This window comes from Crocodylus siamensis, chromosome 7, assembly GCF_052110815.1.
Source record: "Crocodylus siamensis isolate JL-2025a chromosome 7, ASM5211081v1, whole genome shotgun sequence".
NCBI classification, from domain to species: Eukaryota; Metazoa; Chordata; order Crocodylia; family Crocodylidae; genus Crocodylus; species Crocodylus siamensis.
Window position 1 is genome coordinate 96,340,907 of NC_143401.1, and position 20,477 is coordinate 96,361,383.

The window sequence follows — 20,477 nt, forward strand, 5'->3', positions numbered from 1 at the left end:
GTGCTTTTTTTTGCACTACATTTACTATCAAGGTACAGCTGCTTACTAGGACATTAAAAGATACAAAGGCACTTTTTTTTTGCAAGCATAATAGTGGTAGAGCCAATACTTTTTTCCACATTTACATCCAGCCTCCCTGATGATTTCACCTGGATGCAGTTTTCTCTTCAGTGTCTGTCCTCAGCTGTCGTGCACTGTTGTTATATGCTGCTAAAGCGTATTCTGAACGAGAAGCCCTGAAAACACCATGTTTTAGGAGCATGAATCCCACTGAAAGTGAATTAAGCACTTTTGAAAAACCTTATATGCTGCAGCAGTGGGGCAAGGATTTCTAAGGGCGATATCTTTTATGGATCAACTAGGCACGTCTACATGTGCCTATTAATGCGCAGCAGTAAGCCCCACAGATCGTCCCTCTGAAGCTTATTGCTGCAGGGCGCACATCTGCACCTGCATCCGGGATCGTAGCACATTGAGCTGGTTCGGAGCAGGCCTGCCTGGCAAGGGGCCCCGGGAGTCAGCCTGCCAGTGTGGGGTTGCTCCCCCCTGCTCAATATGCCCCAGACAGCCCCCTCCAGCATCTACACGTGCGCTGCTGCAGAGTTTTTTACTGCACAGCAAAACAGTACTTGTACATACTTGTATTTACAAGTACTATCCTGCTGTGGAGTAAATTAGTTTACTCCAACCTGATAGGAGCGTACGTGCAGATGCCGAGACATTTGCTACGCAGCTAATTAGTCAACTGCGCAGTAAATGTCTCATGTAGACGCACCCACTGTGTAGCTGGATAGAGTCAGAAAAGCTTTCAAATGCAAGTCGTTCTTTGGCAGAGACCTGGCAAAGAATGGCATTTGAAAGCTTATCTAACTCTACCCCAATAAAAGATATCACCCTGAGAAATCTTTGCCTCTCTCAAAATTTCTGGACCATCACAACTACAACTCTGCTCTTTCTTTACTATAGCAGGATCGCAGTACTGTTGTAGCCACGATGCTCCAGAGAACACAGGTAAAGGTTGAAGTATATAAAAATAGATTAAGTAGTCCCCATTTATGATCAGTAAACTGATTTAGCATTGCTTCTTGATAAAGGTTCTTAAATTATAAGCCATAATATTCTTCACTTCCCTTAAGCTTTGGGCAAAAGAGCTGGAAAGATTAGAGAGAGAGTTTCATTCATTCTCCTGCCGTGGCCACATCCCAGCTTCCAGGTTTTACACACTGACCTGGACAGGGAGAGCCAAAACATTTACTGGTTAACATTGGATTTATTCAAGTGTCACTAGGACATACAGGGGCTATACAATGCCTTGGCTCCCACTTTTTCTAAAATCTTGGAGCCTGGATGCCACAGCCAGAAGGGTTTTGCTTCAAGGTGCTATATCGCACTACATATGTGGACATCTCCAATGCAGGAAGAAAGTATTTGCTCTATTAAAGACCAACCAACACAAAGTCCAGGCTGGGATTTGTCAGCTCAGGGAATACAACCCGGAAATCTCAATTATTCCTTGTTCCAGGCCAAAGCTATGTGGTAATAGATGTGAGGCAAGGCAGCTCAAAGAGCAATGAAATAATGGAGTTGTTTCTCATTTCCCACAAGCTAAGAACACCTGGAAACCCATTCTTGGAGCAGCATTTCTCAAGTTTCAGGAAGCTGGATGCTTATTGAGAAAGATTGAGCTTGGGGTCACAAAAGTTTATGCTGTATATCTCTGACTTAGTTTATAAAAGGTGTAAATCTACCCTGCCTTCTCTTAAGAAAGTGCCTGCTTCAGTCACCACATTAAGCGTAGTTAGGCCCTAACTTGGAAAGGGATGAGACGGGACTAAATGTTGGACCTACCTAAGGATCTGAAGTCATCTCATGAGGCAGGCAGGCAGGCACAGTTTTCCTGTAAAGATGCTAGTCAAGGAATTTGCCTTTGGACATGCAGTAAGTCGGTGCCAAGCTAGGAACAGACTGCACAAGTCCTGACTCCTTGTCTCATGGCCTCACCACTGCTACACCCTCTCTGTCAAGCCAAAGCAAGGACAGAGTTTCAAGGGCAGGCCGGAACAGCAAAACCTCGAATAAGCTAACAAACCAGAAACATAATGGGGGATATTAAGCATAAAAAGGATGCAAGAAAATTAACAGGAGAGAGAGAAAAGTGATCACGAGCTAGCAAACAGAAAAAGAGCAGGCATAAAGAGTGAAGGCAATAAGTTCAGAACTAGTTTCTATTTTTGACACTGCAATTTGCAGCAGACTTTGCCTGAGCTGTAATACATAAGTCTTAGTAAATGCAATATAATCAGTGGTGATAAATAATGTCTGCAAATGCGGTTTTATCTAACCTTTAGATCACAAGAAACTTAAAGAGGCAAACGAAAGCTTACTGCTACTGAAGCTTGTTTCTTTTTTATGAGACAGAAGTCAACATAGGATCATACAGAAGTCAGGCTGGAAGGGACCTCACAAGGTCATCGAGTCCAGCCCCCTGCTCAGGGCAGGATCACCCCTGACTAGACCATCTCAGGCAAGTGTCTGTCTAACCTGCTCGTGAAACTTTCCAAGGCTGGAGATTGCACAGTTTCTCTAGGCAGCCCATCCTAGCGCTTGACCACCCCCGTAGTCAGAAAGTTCCTCCGAATTCCCAACCTCCACTTCCCCTTCTGCAATTTGAGGCCATTGATCCTAGTCCGGTCCTCTACGGCCACAAGAAAAGCCCATGTCCACCCTTCTCCATAACTGTCCTTCACGTATTTGTAGGCCGTTATCAAATGCCCCCCTTGGCCACTTCGAAAAGAGCAAGGATGTGCGGTACGTGGTGCTGCAGATCCCGGGGTCAGAAAAAAACCCCCACGTCAAAAAAAGAAGTGGGGCAGTCCACGTGGCAGCAGCACGCACCACCCAAACCCAGAGCCTAGCCGGCTCCAGATGCTGGCCAGGCCCCCAGCCGCAGATAAGGCTGCTAGGGTCAGCACGGTTGCTGGCCCCAGCCTCCCCTACCCCACCCGGGGTAACCTGCCACGTGCCAGAAGCATGCGTGGCACAGGCATTCCCCAGGGACACATAGCAGTGGCACAAGGTGTCACTTGTCCCTGGGAAAACAAATGTCTGCTGCACTCATCTGGATGCAGCCCTTCAGTCTTCTCTTCTCCAGACTAAATAACCCCAGTTCTTTCAGCCTTTCCTCGTAAGTCCTGCTTCCATGCCCCTAACCATGGCTGATCTTTGCTGGACAACCTGTCCACATCCTCCTTGAAGTGTGGGGCCCAAAACTGGACATGCCGCTCCAGGCGAGACCTCACCGGTGCTGAACAGAGCAGAAGAATCCCTGTCCTGGATTTGCAAGGGGCGCTCCTGCTAACACAACCCAGGATGCTGCTGGTTTTTATTGCAAAAAAAAAAAAAAAATACCAGTCCACTGTTGGCTCATATTCAGGTTGTGGTCTGCTGTAACCCCCAGGTCCTTCTCTGCAGGACGGCAGCTTAAGCAAAGCCACAGCCTAATACGGCAGCGGGCAGGGCATCTCGAAGACAGCTCTATATAAACTCAACCCTCCAACTGTTCACTCTGCGAAACATGACAGCCAATGATAAGAGAAGGGACATAACTGACAAGAAAGAAACACCAGTCATAATCTAGGACTCAACATTCAGGCACCCAAAATGTCTAGGAGAAGCCAAAAAAATAACTGATGCTTTCCAACTGCATAAAGACAGACTCCCGGACACAAAGACAGTCCTATCTGGAAGAGAATTTTGCCAGCTGCCAGGGCAGGCTTGCACCTTACAGACTAACCAAAGCTGATTTTAGACATATTTTATATAAGCCTACCCTGCCTTCTACTTGACTTCAAATGAACTTGGCTAACAGTGTGTTTCAGGATTAATTGAGCCTGCTGCATAGACGCCCTCGCAGCCAGGCGGTTGGACTAGATGGACCCCGTGTCCAATCCAGGATCATGACTGTCTTGTTATAAAGCTGTTAACTCAGTTTTAAAGAGAAGAGGAATTGAGACAAAATTCTCTGCCAGATAGGACTGTCCGGGAGTCTGTCTTTATGCGGTTGGAAAGCATCAGTTATTTTTTTGGCTTCTCCTAGACATTTTGGGTGCCTGAATGTTGAGTCCTAGAGAGAGAGAGAGACACACACACACACACCCTGCCTGCTTAAACACCCCCCCCCCCGCCTGCTTAAAATGTTAGATATATCAACTAAAAAAAAGTAACTTACCAACTAAAATTTTATATATGTGTGTGTGTGTGTATGCATGCATCAGCATGCATACACACACACACGCGCGCGCGCGCACGCGCTCACTTGATCAGATTTAATCCAAACACCCCATTACACATGCACTCACACAAGTCCATGGAGGCGAACATTTGCTGCCTAACTTAGCTGGTAACAGGGGTAAAAGCCAGCTTTCAAGGCGACCCTAACCCGTGCACTTTCCAGCGAGGAACCAGAGCTGGCCCACTAGAGGCATCCCGTAATTCCCAACCCGCTCATTCCAAACTTCGTGATCGCTTGGCTTCCCTCTTGCCTCCCGCATCCTGGAAGCAGCCTGCCAGTTTCTATACATGTGGTCACCCTTTAACCACTGCACGTGGAGCTACCTGCTCAGTGTCCTGCTCCGGGTAACCTGGGGCAGAGGAAAGATGCTCTAAGCGAACTGCCTGGCTTCCACCCAGGATACAACAGAAGCCTCCTGTGAAAATGCAACACCCTCCAGAACAGCTGTCTTGGTCTTAAAGTGGAAACCCCTCCCCTCTGAGCATGCATATAGGGACAGACCCACGGAGCTGCTTGGAGCAGAGCCTGCCGCCCGTGTTGCTGCGCAAGAACCTGCAGCAGGGCTGGGAGGGAAGTCAGGCCTGGAGCCCCTTTCCTCCACCTTCTCATGCATGAACAGAAAGGACTTCTAAGCAGGGGAAAGATTGAAATGTGCAACTCATAACAGACCCTCCCATGAGATGAAGACAGACTTGGCAAGCATGACTGAATAGGGTTTGGGAGCATCATACCACAGACTGGGAAGTCACAATGCCATGGCAGCACAGTCCCAGGACAGTCCAATGTTTGTATGAAGCAAAGAATAACACTCTTGTGGACAACAGCACTTGGAGCCCCCCCAGTCCTATGCATTTGTGGTAGGCTATTCAGTCTGAATCCACACTGGGCCCAGCAAAGCCTCTGCAACCTAGTTGAGCATCCTGATAAAGCTAGTTTGAATCTTCCCCTGCTTCTGGCAGGAAGTGCTGGAGAATTTTTTCATGCAGGAGAAACTCAAGATGTTCGCTGAGATTCATGGGCAAAGCCTCCAACGGCTGCCGCTGCAGCTCACCAGCTCCTTAATATGCTGCTCAGTCAGCAGGTGACAAAAAGGCTCCTTTGCAGAGGCAGACGGATCTGCTCCACTAGCCTGGAAAAGTAGTTCCCTCCTCTACTCTGGGGTTTCCAGTAAATGACTGTCTCAGCCTGAAACAAGGTCGAAAACAACACTGGTAACGGGCCTCTTGCCTGACCACAGCTCAGCCCTGGTCTCAGACGCTAACACGCTCCCTCCCAAGTCATTAAAACTGAAATTCTTATCGTGTTGTGTCTTTGGGATGGCTCAGAGGAGTTCCTGAAGTGTGTGTGCGCACAGATGAAATAAAAGCATCCTGAGTTTACACAACCGCTTAACCTTGGTTTTGCAATGGTGCACAACGTGGGGGCAAGGGAGCAAAGTGGAGGTGTGGAGAGAGGGAGAGCACAGGTTTGTCATTTCCCTGGGCCAGGCAACTCTGCCAGGCTACAGCCCAGATTTCAGCAAGGAGAGGGCACAGGCTCCAATGACCCACTGAAGGACAGAAGGCCTCCTGGAGCAGGAGAAAGGGACAAAGCCAACAGAGAACAGGACAGCTGTGCAAGCGTGTGACCAAAGGACAAGGGAGCAAGACTGCGCTCTGCAGAAGAAGCTGTCCAAGCAGCCGTTCAGCTCAGGCACCAACACCCACAAGCCCCCTTCCAGCGTACCCCAAGGCAGCCGCTGGACAGCTCGGGGCAGACGGGGCTGTGGACCACTCCATGAACCGGAGCAGGCAGATGCAAGCTGGTTGGCCTACCCCACGTTGCTGTCTCCTGGAGGAAAAGACACACCTCTGACCGTCAACTTCAGGAGGAAGAAGGCAGCAGCACTTTAAAGGCCTGGTTCTTCCCACCCATGCACTGACGCACTCCAAGCTGCCATTCGCTTGAGGGCAGCTGGTAGGCAGCAGCAGTTTCCAAACCCAACTTGGTATGTTGGCACCGTTTAAATAACTTTGGTTTGGCTGCAAAACACCTCAGCATATGAATTCCCGAGAAAGAAAGGAGTCAGGATGCTGTAACCACAACTTCTATTAATCACGGAAAGGAAACAGCTAATATAGAGTCACCTGCATACGGCATGGCAAGTACCGCAGGCTCTTACCTACATCCCCCTGCCAAGCAAGGACTGGGGCACAAGGCTTTCTTTATTTCCCTCGCTTGCCTGGACTAGTCCCAGTGACGACAGATGTGCTTTCTGGCCTGCAAACCGGCAGCGGCTTGAGACCGCGCCAGGCCAAACTGCTCCCCCTTCTCCCAGTGGGAATTGTTCACGGTGCTGCAGACCACCACGGCCCGGGTGGCCCTGGCCGTGCTGGTGTCCCAAATGGTTTTGTAGGTGGCATCATCTCACCTGCAGCCCGCCAACAGCGTGCATTACCACAGTCCTGCAATTGGTGAGTGCTTTTAATTAAAACTGCCGTCGGCCACAGCTTGATGGTCATGGCTTCACGACCCACGGGCAACGTGAGGGCAGGCAGCCACTAATAGCCAGATTATTTGGAGGGAATAAGGCCCCTGGTTTGTCCACGTGGACACATGTCAGCTCTCCTCAGCACACTTGTCTCATGCCCCTTCCAACAACTTTGCATGTTGACACCTTGCAAACCCACTTCTAAGCGCAGCCAAGGCTGGCAAAGCCATCGAATGAGGTCCTTTCTGGTTGACATGCTCACTGTGCTCCCTGCAGCTGGCAAACATGAGGCATGAGTACCATCGCTGGGCCCTGTGCACTTTGGGGAAGCCATTCTCTCAAAGCCAGCTACTATTTCAAGGTGTGCTAATTATATCCCCCACGCACGGGTTATACTACATGAATAACCATCTTGGAAGCCCCCATGGCCATTGCACTAAAAGCTGACTGCCAGCTCTGAACTGGGTAGCTGTAAACCCATGTAGGATGGCCAACTTCCAGATGGCAACAGCCACCTGCTTCTGGACAGGTGCATTTCCCCTTGTTCACATATCATGGTTTGGAAGGTACGCACTTGCTCCTCAAATTGCTCCGTGAAGCTCCGATTCCTCACAAGGATACTGTGGGACCACTGCAGACATCCAGGTGTGCACGAAGATGAGGGCAGTTCTGCCCCAGAAGCACTGGTCTACCCTCAGATAATCTGCACCCAGCAATAAGTGTCTCCACTCCGCCGTGACCGAACCTGCATGAAGGCTGCTGTCACCTTCCCAGGATCAGAAAGTACTGCTGAAACGCCACGTCTCCTACATCCTTCCTTTGCCCCGTACAGACAAAAGCTGAAACACTCGCCCAACAGTGCTGCATCCGTAGTCCGGCGCCAGGGGAGATGGGTTGAAATAAGAAGCATGCAATGCAGAAAGAGGCAAACCTTGATAGCAACCAACACCAGTGCTTCCAGGGAAGACACAAGAACCATGCAACAGACAGATCATTTAGGACGCAGACGTAGCATGATCTGCCCCACGTGTTAGTTCTCAATGCAGTTCATAGATCTCAGAGACTCGTTTTGGGGTTTAAGCAGCGGATGTGACAACCCTCCCAAGCTTCGACAGCATTACCACCACTGGGCATCCACGATGTCTCTGTAAGCGTTGAATCCCTTTTTCAATCTTGCCAAATTCCCGGCCCCAAAAACTTTCTGCAGCCAGAAGAGCTACAGCCTAGTTCTGTGTCAAATAATAATCCAAACTGATCATTGTGTGGGTGCAATTATAATAATATGTGGAATCATTTCGCCGGCTCTCGCCCCAAGAGTCTGGTCCAACCTTATCTACATCGTCCCGTGCTAAACATCCTTTTATCAGAACCACGCTACAACATTTGTCTCCTCCTGAACAAAGCGACCCCCCACTCTTCAATCTCTTGTCATACAAAAGCTTTCGCCAGGACCTGTGATTATTCTTGCCGCCCTCCTCTGAGCTCCACCTTATTCAGCCATATCCTTTTACATGTGAATAATCAGTACTGTTGTACACACCGTCCCTGTTATCAATAATGTTCCCCATCCCAGTGGGTTTTTGCCGAGCTGTCCACACTAACCCCAGATCCCTTTCTCAAGCTGATAGCATTAATTCAGTCCACCAGAAGGAGGTTTGAGTAGTTTCAGTTCCCTGCCACCCCGTCCCATAACAGTCATTACTTCATGTAGAGCATTACTGAATTTCATTGCCGTTGTTTTGCTTCTTCACCGAGGCTGTTCAGGTCCCAACTTCCCCTCGGTTTTCTCCGGTTCTTACTAAACAGCTTTGTGTGACTTGCAAAGCTCATCGTCTCACTGCTCCTCCTGCCTCCAGATCATCAGTGGGGATGAGACAACAGGAGACCTCAGGTGAAACCCTAAAACACCCCGCCGTCATCTGCTGCCAGGATTAAACTTGTCTATTTAATCCCACTTGTTCTCTCTCTAAAATAGCTCAAGGAGGACAATCCTGTGTTGACCCTATGTAAGGCCTGCTACCTTGAAGGCTTCCAAACCCTTTCTGAATGACCTAAAACACAAGCCCTTGTGCACGCAGGAATTAGGGTGTGATGGCACAGCTATTAAAGGAATTTGCTGTTGCTCCAGAGGCAAGAGTCGGAGCCCAATGTTGAACTGGTCAACCCAGTTGAGTAGCTGGAAAAACACTGGGTCAGAAGCACCGCGAGCCACATCAGTCGCTTGCCTGATCCTGGCTATAGAAACAGGTGCGCTTAACCCCGCTAGCCCACAGGGGTACTTAGGCCGAGGCAAATCACTGGCCTCTCTCTTCAAATACCACTGAAACACAGCCACGGCTAGGCTCCGCCACGACACGGATTTGGAAACGCAGGGCAGCGCTACACAACACGACTGCTGCAAATGCACGAGAAGTGCCAGAGGAGGGACACCGATGTTTGGACTGAAAACATCCCCCCGGATTTCAAGCAGGTCAAATACCCACCCCCTGGGGAAGCGTGTCGATGCCCTGCCTCCTGCGAAACGGCGGAGGGATATCTGCTTCCCGCCGGTCGGGGTCTCGACCGCAGTCGGGGGATGCAGCCCCGGGCACGGTGCTCGGAGGGGAGGCTGCCACCTGCTGGAGAACGGCAGCGAGCGTCCCGGCCTGACCTTCCTTGGCTCGGAGCGGTCCCGGAGGATCAAAGAGCACGGCGTCTAGCTGTGGCCGACAGCCACGGCTCCACGACGGCTCCCTGCCGGGACACGGCCATATAAGCACTGTCCGAGTCGGATTCCAGGAAGTCTCTCGGTTGTTTTTAATTAACCCAAGTGGGTTTTGGAAGTGGATTCTCAGCAAGGTCGTTAAGAGCCCAAATTAGGAAGCAGCCCCAAGTCCTCCACAGCCCCTACCCAGAAGCCGTGACATGCGTTCAGGTCAGACACTGCATTTGCCGCAGAGCGCTAACGAATGAACGTGGACATCCTTGTCACGCCACCAGAGCAGAAGCCGAACGGACCCGCAGACATGCGACACCCTGATGCCACGGCCGTGCCAAGAGTCTGGCCAGGGTGTAGCCGCCACAGTACGAGGAGCCCTAAACGCCACTCGGAGAGTGATTTAGAGACTCCTGTTTTGAGTGAGGACAGAACGTACTTTGATCTTCGCTGTCTCCTGCCAAAAACTGCAGAAATCAGCAAGCCAAAAACAAACGTTTCGGCAGGGAGATTGCAGCCTTCCTTCTGCAAGAACCCAATGCACTTGAAGATGTATGTGTAATCTCCGTACGCACAGGGCTAACTTCACCTACTGACTACATGTGGCAGGGTCAACAGTTTGCTTGGAGTCTACAAAGGGGCCAGTCCCTTCACTTCACCTATATGTGCACAAGGGAGATCTAAGCAGAGGCCACGATGCCGTGTGATGGAGGGGCTTACCAGAGCTCTCTGCTTAAAGTCGAGATCTTCACTCACAAGCAGGGATCCAGCCTCTCCGTTACGTAGAGAATGGAGAATCAACCCCAAAACTACAGCATTTACTTCAGTGAAATTACCATGTACCAAACAGGTCCTCTAAGCAACACTGTCCTCTGCTAGATGTTTGTTCGTCTCAATTTATTGCCATAGCGGGGCACAGCTCTTCAAACTTTTCAGGTAATACAATCTGGTGGAACGTGGTTCGTGCACTACACATGGAGACTGTTAGTTATAAAGCCACAGAAAGAAATCAGATGTCTCAAACTGAGCATACATATAGCGCCCAGCGGAGGAATGGCAGTTCAAGTGACAGGTGGCATATAGGCAGGGATAGGAAAAGGGTTTTTTGCCACTTCCTCTTCAGGACTTTACACCCGATGTTAATTTGTAGAAGGCAGCAAGATAATACTAGGTATTCGAGATACAAAAGGAACACCGAAACAGTCAAACCAAAGGAGTTTTATGTAGATAAACTATGCAAAGGAAAGCAAAGAGAGATGTCCTTGCATTTATCTGTTCCCCACAGGAAGCATACCCTGCCAAGAAACGCTCCCCTCCCACCATCTTCCGCCTCACTCCCATGTGCCAGACATGTCCATGTCTGGTTTCTTCTTTATATTTTGTCTTTGGTGTATTGATTTAAAAGATTAAGTGTACAACCTAACCGGCACAGCCAGTCAAAGGCGGCTTGTTTTTCTGCCGCTGCGTCCTCCCCTACTACTTCCTCTTTGTTTAATCCACTTATCATTCCCCGACTGCAAGTTCTCGAGGCCAGGAACTGTCTTTTGCTTTCTTTGCAGCACGTACAACATCTTATCAGCGTGCAAAGAGTCACAGGCTTCACAACTTTCTGGGAATACCATCCGCACATCAAGGCCCTGCTGGCCGTGAGAGGCCATTGGGGTCGTGGGGAGTGAATACACAGCTCCTGGGGTTCATGTTGCTCATAAGCAGCTGTTGCTCTTATCAGGCAGTGCTGGCATTAACTAGAAGACCACCAGTGGAGCACGGCGCATGGTGAGCGTCTTTCCAACACAACTGAGAAGGCGATTGACATTAGCTGCCATTAGAAACGCCATCGCTTGCATCAATTAAAACTGGACCGGCGGCAAATCATGGAGGATACGCAACGCGGCAGCATACCCAGCTCACCGCCCCCACATGGAGGACACGCGGTCTGAGCAGGCCGACATGTCCCATAGTCACGGGGCGGCCCGCTCCTGCAAGCATTTGACAAAATTTAGAGAATCTGGTAGAGATTAAGCGCTCCAACCCAGCAGCCTTTGTACCGCCTCACGCGCCCCCCGGTGCAGTCGCTATTTGTGCCAGCGGGGACGTAGGGGCTGCCGCTCACAACGCCGAACGGAATCGTTTCCAAGCACGGCCACGAAGACACGCACGCACACGCGTGACAAGGGGGTGACATCTGCTGACCGCTTCCCTTATCGTCTGGCAGCTTTCAACTGAGCCAGGATGCGGCCTCCGCCTCCCCTGCAGCCCCTGCCACCCCACAAGACCGGGTACCTCCTTCCCTCCCCCCCACCCAGCTCTGCCCCCACCAAACCAGGGACCCCCCCAGCCCTCACTCCCCAAACCAGGCACCCCAACCTGGCCCCAAAACCAGGCATGCCCAGCTCCGTGGTCCCTCATCCAGGCGCCCCCAGCCTTGCCCCCCGCAAGTCCAGGACCCCCCAGCCTTGCCTCCCCCCCCCAGAATAGGCACCCTCCAACCCTGCCCCCTCCAAAACCAGCTCCGCCCTGCCCTGCCCCCCCACAAATGCAGGACCCCCCAACCAGGCACTCCCAGCCCTGCTCCCCCCAAAACCAGCCCCCCCAGGGTCTCAGGCCCCGCCCCCCGAGGCCCCGCCCCCTACCTGGGCGGGCTCCGCGCTGGCCGGCAGCCCCCCCGGCAGGGCCTGGACGAGCAGCAGGGCCATGGCGCCGACGAGCCGCGTCTCCATCCCCCCCACCCCCCGGCCCGCCGCCCCAGCCCGACTGCGGCCCGGGACGGCAGCAGCTGGGCACCCCGGCCGCCGCCCCGCCCACGCCACCCGCCCATTGGGCGGCGAGACCCCCGCTCCGGCGCTCATTGGCGAGCGCCGCTGCCACTCGTGACAAAGCCGAGGGGGCGGGGCGGAGGGAGGCGCCATGTTGAGTGTGGCGGGACGCAGCGGGGGCGGCCGCCATCTTGGGTGTGGCGGAAGCGGCTGCCTTGGCGTGGCTGTGTTTAAAGGGGCAGGCAGCCCCGCGAGCCTGGGCCCCTGCCTTCCCCGGCACCGCACGTGCTGCTATGCCCGCCGGGGTCTCCATCATCCCTTCCCTGACACGTGTGTGCCAACCTGCGCCCACTCCAGCAGCCTCCGGGCTCCCCCTGACCCTGTCCAGCCTCCCCAGGTGCCCCTCCTGCGCTCGCCTCCGCGGTGCTGAGCTGGCCCGTTCAAGAGGCACTCGCCCATCTACGTGAAGTCAAATCGGTGCCCCCCCCAGCACCGCTGGCGCTCTCTGCATACTGAGTAGGAAGTGGGGTAGATTTGCACCTTGCAGACTAACTAAAGTGGTCGCTGTAGGTAGCACAAGGGCACAACCCGCACCCTGGGGGGCAAGGGATAGCGTCCACCTCACCCCCAGCCTGGCATGTGATCCTCATGCATTTTCAAGCTAAGGCTCTTTGGGTAAATCCAATATCTTTTATTAGAGCAACTCAAATAGTTAGAAAAAATTCCTAGCAAGCTTTCGGGTTTAAACACCCTTCGTCAGGCTGGGGAAGCAAGCATTTCAGTTGCAAGGGAGCTGGGGGAGACGCCTGGGAAGCCTGCAGGGAGCACGCTTCCCGCTCGTTTGTAGCTCAAACAAACCACTTCGAGCTTCTCACATTCTCCTGGCAGGTGGCCACATTCAGGGATCATCGGCGGGTCTGAAGGGGTAGAGACACCGGAGCTTGAAAGGCACCCCTTGTTCTCCGTGTCTCCCCGAAGGTCAATGCCCAGAGCCAGGACTGAAGTACAGCGCAGGCACTTGGCCAACAAGGCACCAGGTTCGGGCAGAGCTTTGGCCCTCTTGGGCTGCAGACCCAGCACCAAGGGGGTCACATAGGATCATACATCAGGATCTCAGCTTTTGTTATATACAGCTGCAGGTTTCTGCCCGAGGAAAGCTTGCAACTCCAGGATATTCAGCAGCTGACAAGGCACACGGTACACCTGAAAAAGAAACATCAAGAGGTTTGGGTTACTCAACTCCACTAGCGTCAGGTAACCAGGGTGCGGCACTTGCCTTTTTCCTTCTCTCTTCCATTCTCTCCTCCTATCTGCCCTTAGCTTCTCTCTGCTGGGGTTGCTCTCAGCAAAACCAAAATCCACGTGCAAGGCAAAGGACTTCTGAGCATCCAAAAGACCACGTGCAGCCAAGCTGCGAGTTGCCCTTGGAGAACGGTGCTGCCTGCTTTGCATTCAACTGAAAGGGAGTTTGCAAGAAAGCTCTTGGGGTATCATCCACTATCTGCCAGATTGTTGGTCTGGTCTGAACTCAGAACATGCTATTTGATTGTGTGCGTGCCCCGAAACCTGCCCGTGGGCAGCCTTGCTGCTCCTAAGCTCTGCAGGGAGACCTGGCAAAGAGACACGCACCCTATCCCTGGTTTCTTTGCCTTTCATACAGTCACTACACTCCCCACTTCTACTCCTATGGACAGCAGGGGCAATCCTTGCAACGTTTTCGTGGTGGGAACCAACAGGGCATAGGCCAGCATCCTGTCCTTTGGCTCAGCCCTTGCACTACCTCCTCCCCGGCCAGCGTTATCCAGAAAACCCTGCCGCAGGAGGTGCCGTGCAGGCGTATGGACTTTGCTGCTGTTGCATCAAGACGAAGGATAAGCAGCAATGCAGGCACAGACCAGCGCGGCCAAACCTGCAGCAGCTCTGCCGCAGCATGGGAAGAGTCTGGCAAAAGCAACCCGATCTGGAAGAGGCACAAAAGTATCTGGAACAGGCATACACATACGTATCTGGAGCTGAGGGTCTTGCATAATCTTCCGAGCTTTTTTTCTCAGCCCGCAGGCAGGTGTGCGGGCTTGAGAAAACATGCCGTGCCCTGGTTCATTTGGGGGCTGCGGCGTTCTGCTTAAACACGGCGGGGCCATAGGGACAAAGCCCTGCAAGCAGTAGTGAGTTCACTTTCTGTGGCAGGAACAACCCTTCCGGGGGGAATCGGCCTCTGTGCCCTTCGCAGAGGAGGATGCCGTTACTGCGGCATGAAAGGGTGCTTTCACTAGCACAAAGACCAGCCAGCAGCTCCCGTTTCACCTGCACCCATGGCTTCCTGCATGCCTCACAAGTTACATCATGCCCGAGTCTGAACCTCGCCATTGTTTGGCTGGCGCTCTCCCGTCCTAACGAAGCAGCGTGTGCCAGGCAGGAGCAGCCAGGTGCTTTGCCCGGGGAAGGAGAGCTGCAGTCTCCACCTCTTGGCCCAGACCGGGTGCTTTTCTGGGGGCGATGCTCGGGCCAGACACAAATGACTGGGCTCTGCACAGAGGGAAACAGAACAAAATTCTCCAGCCTGCGCAGCGCCAGAGGCCGGGCTGGATGGGCTAGGCGTCCCTGCCGAGGGGAGAGGACCATTAGTGGTTCTCAACCTTTTTAGACTCAAGGCACCCCTGGGAAGATGCCAGCTCTTCATTTTTCACTCATTTCCTTGCGTACAGAAAAATACTCGAGACGCTCTTTTGTTGCAAGGCACTCGCAGCATGGCAGAAGGTGCAGGGTGTAGCCGTGTTGGTCGAAGGACAAGGGCCGACAAGGTTCTTTGGGTAAACCTGGTATCTTTTGTTAATAGTTGGAAAAAAAATCTTCTTTGCAAGCTTTCAGGCTCAAACACCCTTCGTCAGGCCGAGGAAGCATCGGCAGTTAAGAGCGCCGACTAAGCGAGGATGCTTCCTCAGCCTGCCGACGGGCGTTCGTGCCCGGAAGCTTGCAAAGAAATTTTTTTATTAATAAAAAGATCTCAGGAACCGTATCAACATGGCACAACGCTTTTAAGCACTCTGGGATGTCTCTGTGCACCCCCCCAGTGCTGGCACCCAAGCCCACGGCACCCTCGAAAGGGGCTCAAGGCACCGTAGGATGCCACGGCTCCCTGGCCTAGTGGTTAGGCTGCTCCCCTGGGATGCTGGAGTTGAATTCGCAGCCCTGCCACAGACTTCGTGGGTAAGTTCCTGTGCCTCAGTTGCCCCTACCTTACCCAGGGGCTGGCAGAATAGAGGAGGTTGGGGAGCAGATGCTAGGGGGCAGGGCTGGGGGTGCAGGCAAGTAACTCTGGCAGTGCCAAAAGCACTCCTGCTGTAGCACCGTCTCATCAGCAACCCGACCACGGGGGCGTATTTGGAGGAGGACCAGCGTTCGGGTCGCACAGCGCCCGGGGGACCCATCCCGCATGTGTCACGGTGCCGGGATCGCCACGCAGTCTGCAGCCTCCGAGGCTGTGGGGACGCAGGGGTGCAGCACCACGACCCCAGCTCCGATTTGCCACGCCGGGGAGGTGCCCGGCTCGCAGCCAAGCTTTGCACAACTCACCCGTCCTGCCCGAGGGCCCTGGCAGGCGTGCCGCCTGGGAACGCGGAGCAGGTGACTGGGTTGGAGGCCGTCCCTTCGCCCTGGCGTGCGCACGGTTGCATGGGCTCATCTGACTCGGGGCGCTCTTCGCTCCTGGCCCCCGTGAAGTTTAATGAGTCAAGGCTCCAAACTGGCATTTTCCCAGCGAGCATCTGCTGGAAAACATCAGGCAGAGGCGCTTCAGCTCAAAACACATTAACCCCTCGGGGCTTGGGGAGGCGGCGGCCGGGGCATGGAAAAAGAGTCACGCTGCGAAAGTCGGTGCAGGGCTGCGAGGGTGGGCTCTGGGGGGAACGGACGAGACGATGCTGGGCTTCGAGACCAAGCCGCCGCGCCGGGCTCTCTCGCACCGAGTCGCACGTCCCAGCCTCGGCTTGGCCTCGTTTCCACCGGGGGCTGCTCGGAGAGGAAATTAAATGCACGTTTTCCACGGCAGGGAGAAGCGCTACGAGGAAAAGAAAGGGCTGAGCCCAGAATGCAGTTTGCTCACTGCTGTGCCACTGCGCAAGTGGCGAGCAGGGCACTCAGCAAGCCGTTGGGGCTGATCCCGGTTTCAGAGGTGGGGGGTCCGAGGGCTAATATTGCACAGCGGCAGAGCTGGGACACAGAAGGAGCCGCGGCTGGATGTTGCGGGACAGCTTAGAAAGGCCCTTGTGGGGCAACGGACCCCCACGATGGAGAACGAGCGGCTCGGACCGGACACAGCGAGGTCCCTTCACGCCGTGGCCGAAGTCGGGAATCGGGAGGATGCTGCATCGGCCAGCAACAGGCCCGCTCGCTAGGCGAGGAGCCGGAGCCCACGTTTCCCAGTGGGGAACAGGCCGGCATCTTGCTGGAGTGAACAGCCAGGAAGGATCATCGCACGACTCAGCAGCATCCGTCTCCTCGGCGGGACGCTCCGAGACCCCCTCGTCCTGTTGCTCTGGCTCTCGGCGGGACGTGGCACCACGATTGACCCCTCGAGGCTAAATTCAAAGCCCAGCTCAGCACCTAAAGTGGGCCTAAGATCCCCCACCCGCGCGCGTGCTGCACGCCTCTTTTCTGTAAAAGCCCGGGGGCTGGTGCACTGGGGAAGGGGGAAGAGCAGCTTCAGGTCCGAACTTCGCCCGAGCGGATTCGAACTCGGAAGAGCATCCTAAGCAGAGGATGCAGACGGCCTCCTTCCCCGTCCCAAACCCCACACCCCATCAACAACGAAACTGCAGCCTGCCAGGTTTCTGTCCCAGGGAGGGGCCCGCCAGCCCACTAATGAGCTCAGTGCAAACAAGGGCCTGGCCCCGGCTGTAAGACACCTGTGGCACGTCGCGCTACAAGAAGCATCTTGCTAATTACAAGGCACGAGGCTCCTTTGGGGCTGGGCAGAGGCACCAGCCTGGTGCGGGCGTGCTCCACGCAACGCGGGACTTCGGGGCAAAGAGGGACTGCGCGCCAGGACCCGGGGAAGAGCGCGCCAAATCCGGGCGCCTGCTCCTCTTTGTACTGGCCAGTTAAAGGGAAACGTAATTAAGGCCAGGAAATGGTTTGCCCGGAGAAGCTCCAGCCCTGGGAGTTGCGTGCAGGTTTAAGCAAGCACGGGCTATAGCCACAGACGGGGCTGGCAGGGGCCTCCGGACGTCACATCTAGTCCATCCAAAAATAAATAAATAAATAAAATCAAATCAGCAGGGCCCCAGAATCTGGCCGCAGCCGCAGGATCGGGGCCTGAGATCCTAGCAAAAGCAGGCTGGGGTAAGAGGAAAGGGAAGGGAAAGGAGGACAAGAAGGAATGTGGGGTTATTCAGTCTGGCAAGTGCATTGCTTAATGGAAACTTCAGTTAGGGCTTTTATACCCAGCGAGCTCGTTTCTGCTACGGAAAGATCAGAGCCCGCGTCCGAGGGAGCTCCGGGGGGCGGGGGTGGGGTTCAGGATCAGGCTCTGGGGAAGGTGCAAAGAGATGGGGATAAGAGCACGAGCCAAGGGGGCTGCGAGCCGGCCGAGGAGGAGAGGAAGGGGGTTGCTCAGGGCTTCCCAGCAGATCGGGATGTGCAGCAGGAGGAGGAGGGCACAGACAGCGCACGGAGGGCAGGGATGCCCCGGGCAGGGGGGGCAGGTGGCACCCAGGAGCAAGCTGCCCGCCGGTGGAACGAGGCGGAGGCCGGGAGCGTTGCCGCTCTTGCAACATCCGACACGCCTGGGGTACACACGCCGGGTCGGAGCCAGCGCTCTCCCCGGGCCAAGGCACGCGAGGCTGCCCCTCCAGCTCCTGCCTGCCCCCATCCATCCCCGCGCCCGTCCGGTCGGGGGTAGGACGGCTCACAGGCCCTGCCCCGCCAGGCAGCGATTCGGGGACTGCGGGGCATCCCTGAGCACGCCAGACAGCTGCTTGGCGCTTGGCCGCGGCCCAGCTCGCGCAGCCTTGGACGTTCGGACCCGTTCCGCTGTGTCCAGCGCCGCTGGCCAGACCCAGGGACGCTCCCCAAATACGTCAGGCAATCGCCGCCGGGAAGCACCGCTACCTTCAGAAATGCTAAGGCCACTTGACTTTGGATGGAGCATCCTCAGGCTGGGGGTGCGCAGCCCCTGGGAGTATCCTACGGACCATGGCACAACACCCACACGTGCTCCTTCCCACCACCGAACACACGTGCTCCCCTCCTCTCCCGTTGCACTCGGTCTCCCAGCTTCGATCATGTGGATGAGACACAGATCGATACCCGAAGGGTAAAAAAAGCATTGCAAGGAGACTGTCTTTATCTCCCAGAACAAGCCCTTCCACCCCAGGAAAGCCCGAGTCGCCCTTTAGAGAAATCCAGACGTGTTAAAACACAGCTACAACACCCCAAACCTGGGAAGATGTCATGAAAGGGATGCGAATCCCAGCGCTGCGGGGCTGGAAGGGACCCGCGGAGGTCACATCTAGTCCAACCCCCGCAGAGGCAGGATCAGCCCTGTGCAAACCATCCCGGGTGAATGAACAACGCAAGTCTAAACAGCTTGAATCCTTTTGGGCAGCAAACTAAAATGCCTCAAGCATTTTAGCATTTAGTAAATGGCACTGCCCGACTAGGAGGCAGAGTCAAGGTCGTTAGTGCCCGAGAGCTGAAATGGCAGCGATGATGGAAAGGTTGGTGGAAGAGCCCTAGTGCAGACAAGGCCCTGGAGGCCCAATTGCTACAGCTATTGCTGAATTCAAACCTGGGATCCTTGCTTACCGCTTTCCTGAAACGCAGTCGCAGATTGATTTGGCTGCGGCAGCAGTGCTCAGCCTCTCCGGCCCCGCGGGCTGGCCTGCACGCCTGATCCGGAGTGCAAGGTTGGTCCGTGGGTCTGATCCAGTGCACAGGAGTCGGTCCACGTGACCCGAATCTCGTCGTGGGACAACCTGCACACAGGGCCACATCATCCAGACTGCAGGGCTCTGCATAGGTCTGGAAGGGTGGTAGGGGCAGTGGGGAGCGGTGTTAATTGGCATGGCTCCAGGCTGCCTCTGCCAAATTTCCAACTCACGGGGAGCACCGCCGCTGGACGGCTCCACGGGCCGGATCAGGCCCTAGGCCAGAGACCGAGCACCGCTGGGATACAGGACGCTTCTTCAATTCCTGTCTTATTCAGGGCTGGGCCTTGCTCTTAAACCCCACTGCAACGCTCCACCCCAGAGGTGACCGCAGTTTTGCGATGAAGGAAACGGAGCTGTGGCAAAGGTGCTTAGCATTTGTTTGTGAAGCCTTCTGGGATGCTGCTGGCTGGGCAGCACTGCAAAGGCAGCTCCCCACGTGGGCACGGCCAGGACACAGGTCTAGCTGCAGCTGAGAGGAGCTGCCTGGACCCACAGGCAGGCAGGATGCAGATGCCGGCTGTTTTGACAGAACGGTTCAAACCCAGCGGCATTTTTGGCTACAGCAGCTGGCATCGCAGACGCCCGTTCCAGGCTCTCAACCAAGTACCTATGCAAGGCAAGAAAAAGGTGTAGCCCCTCTCCACCCCTACCCCACAACACACCCATTAGAGCAGAGGGCCTGGGAGCGCAGTTGCCTCTGGGACCGCCACAGACACGTGTCTGCAGACCCAAATATGTGAAGCATCATTGCACAACACAGGCTTGGCCCTCCAGACTCCAACCGGTTCTTCTAGGACTCCTTCCTGAATAAAGTCATAGAAAAACTGGGCTGGAAGGGGCCTTCAGAGGTCATCCAGTCCAACCCCCTGCCTGATGCAGGCTCAGCCCTATCCAAAACACCCTATACAAACCCAGTGCTCAATCTCTTAGCAAAACCATACAGCCACCCCAATGCAACGAGAGGCGCAGCCCTCGGACCAGCCACAAGCAGGTGGTGGCCAACGTCCGGCTGCCGAGAAGGTTAATATATGCTGGACAGGCCCCAGGCTGAGGCCGTGTCCCCACTGCAAAGGAGGGCAAACCCCCACGGTCCATGCCGATCTGACCACGGGCAGCCGTTTAAATCCTTGCAGCCAGGGTCCAGGTCCCAATCCCTGCCTCAACTCGGCCCCCCCTCCTTCCTCCAGCTCCTGGTTTCTTCCTCCTGAATTATGCACACGGCCTACCACTACTTTGCCCATTTCCTCCACCTGGAGTGGCCACATATGGAGGTCACTGGTGGGATCGGTGGAGATACCCCTTGCCGGGTGACAGAAGACAGTGGCAGCATCAGCAG

The 20,477-nt window shown here is 54.6% G+C and overlaps 1 protein-coding gene across 1 annotated transcript in view; it reads right to left on the minus strand.

Moving 5' to 3' along the window:
• Window positions 1-12,215, minus strand: part of WBP1L (WW domain binding protein 1 like) — a 75,825-nt gene extending 63,610 nt beyond the window's left edge. The window contains exon 1 of the mRNA XM_090057523.1: window positions 12,090-12,215. Coding sequence (XP_089913649.1) covers window positions 12,090-12,176 — 87 coding nt within the window. The 5' untranslated portion in view covers window positions 12,177-12,215. The remainder of the gene's footprint in view (window positions 1-12,089) is intronic.
• Window positions 12,216-20,477: the final 8,262 nt, after the last annotated feature.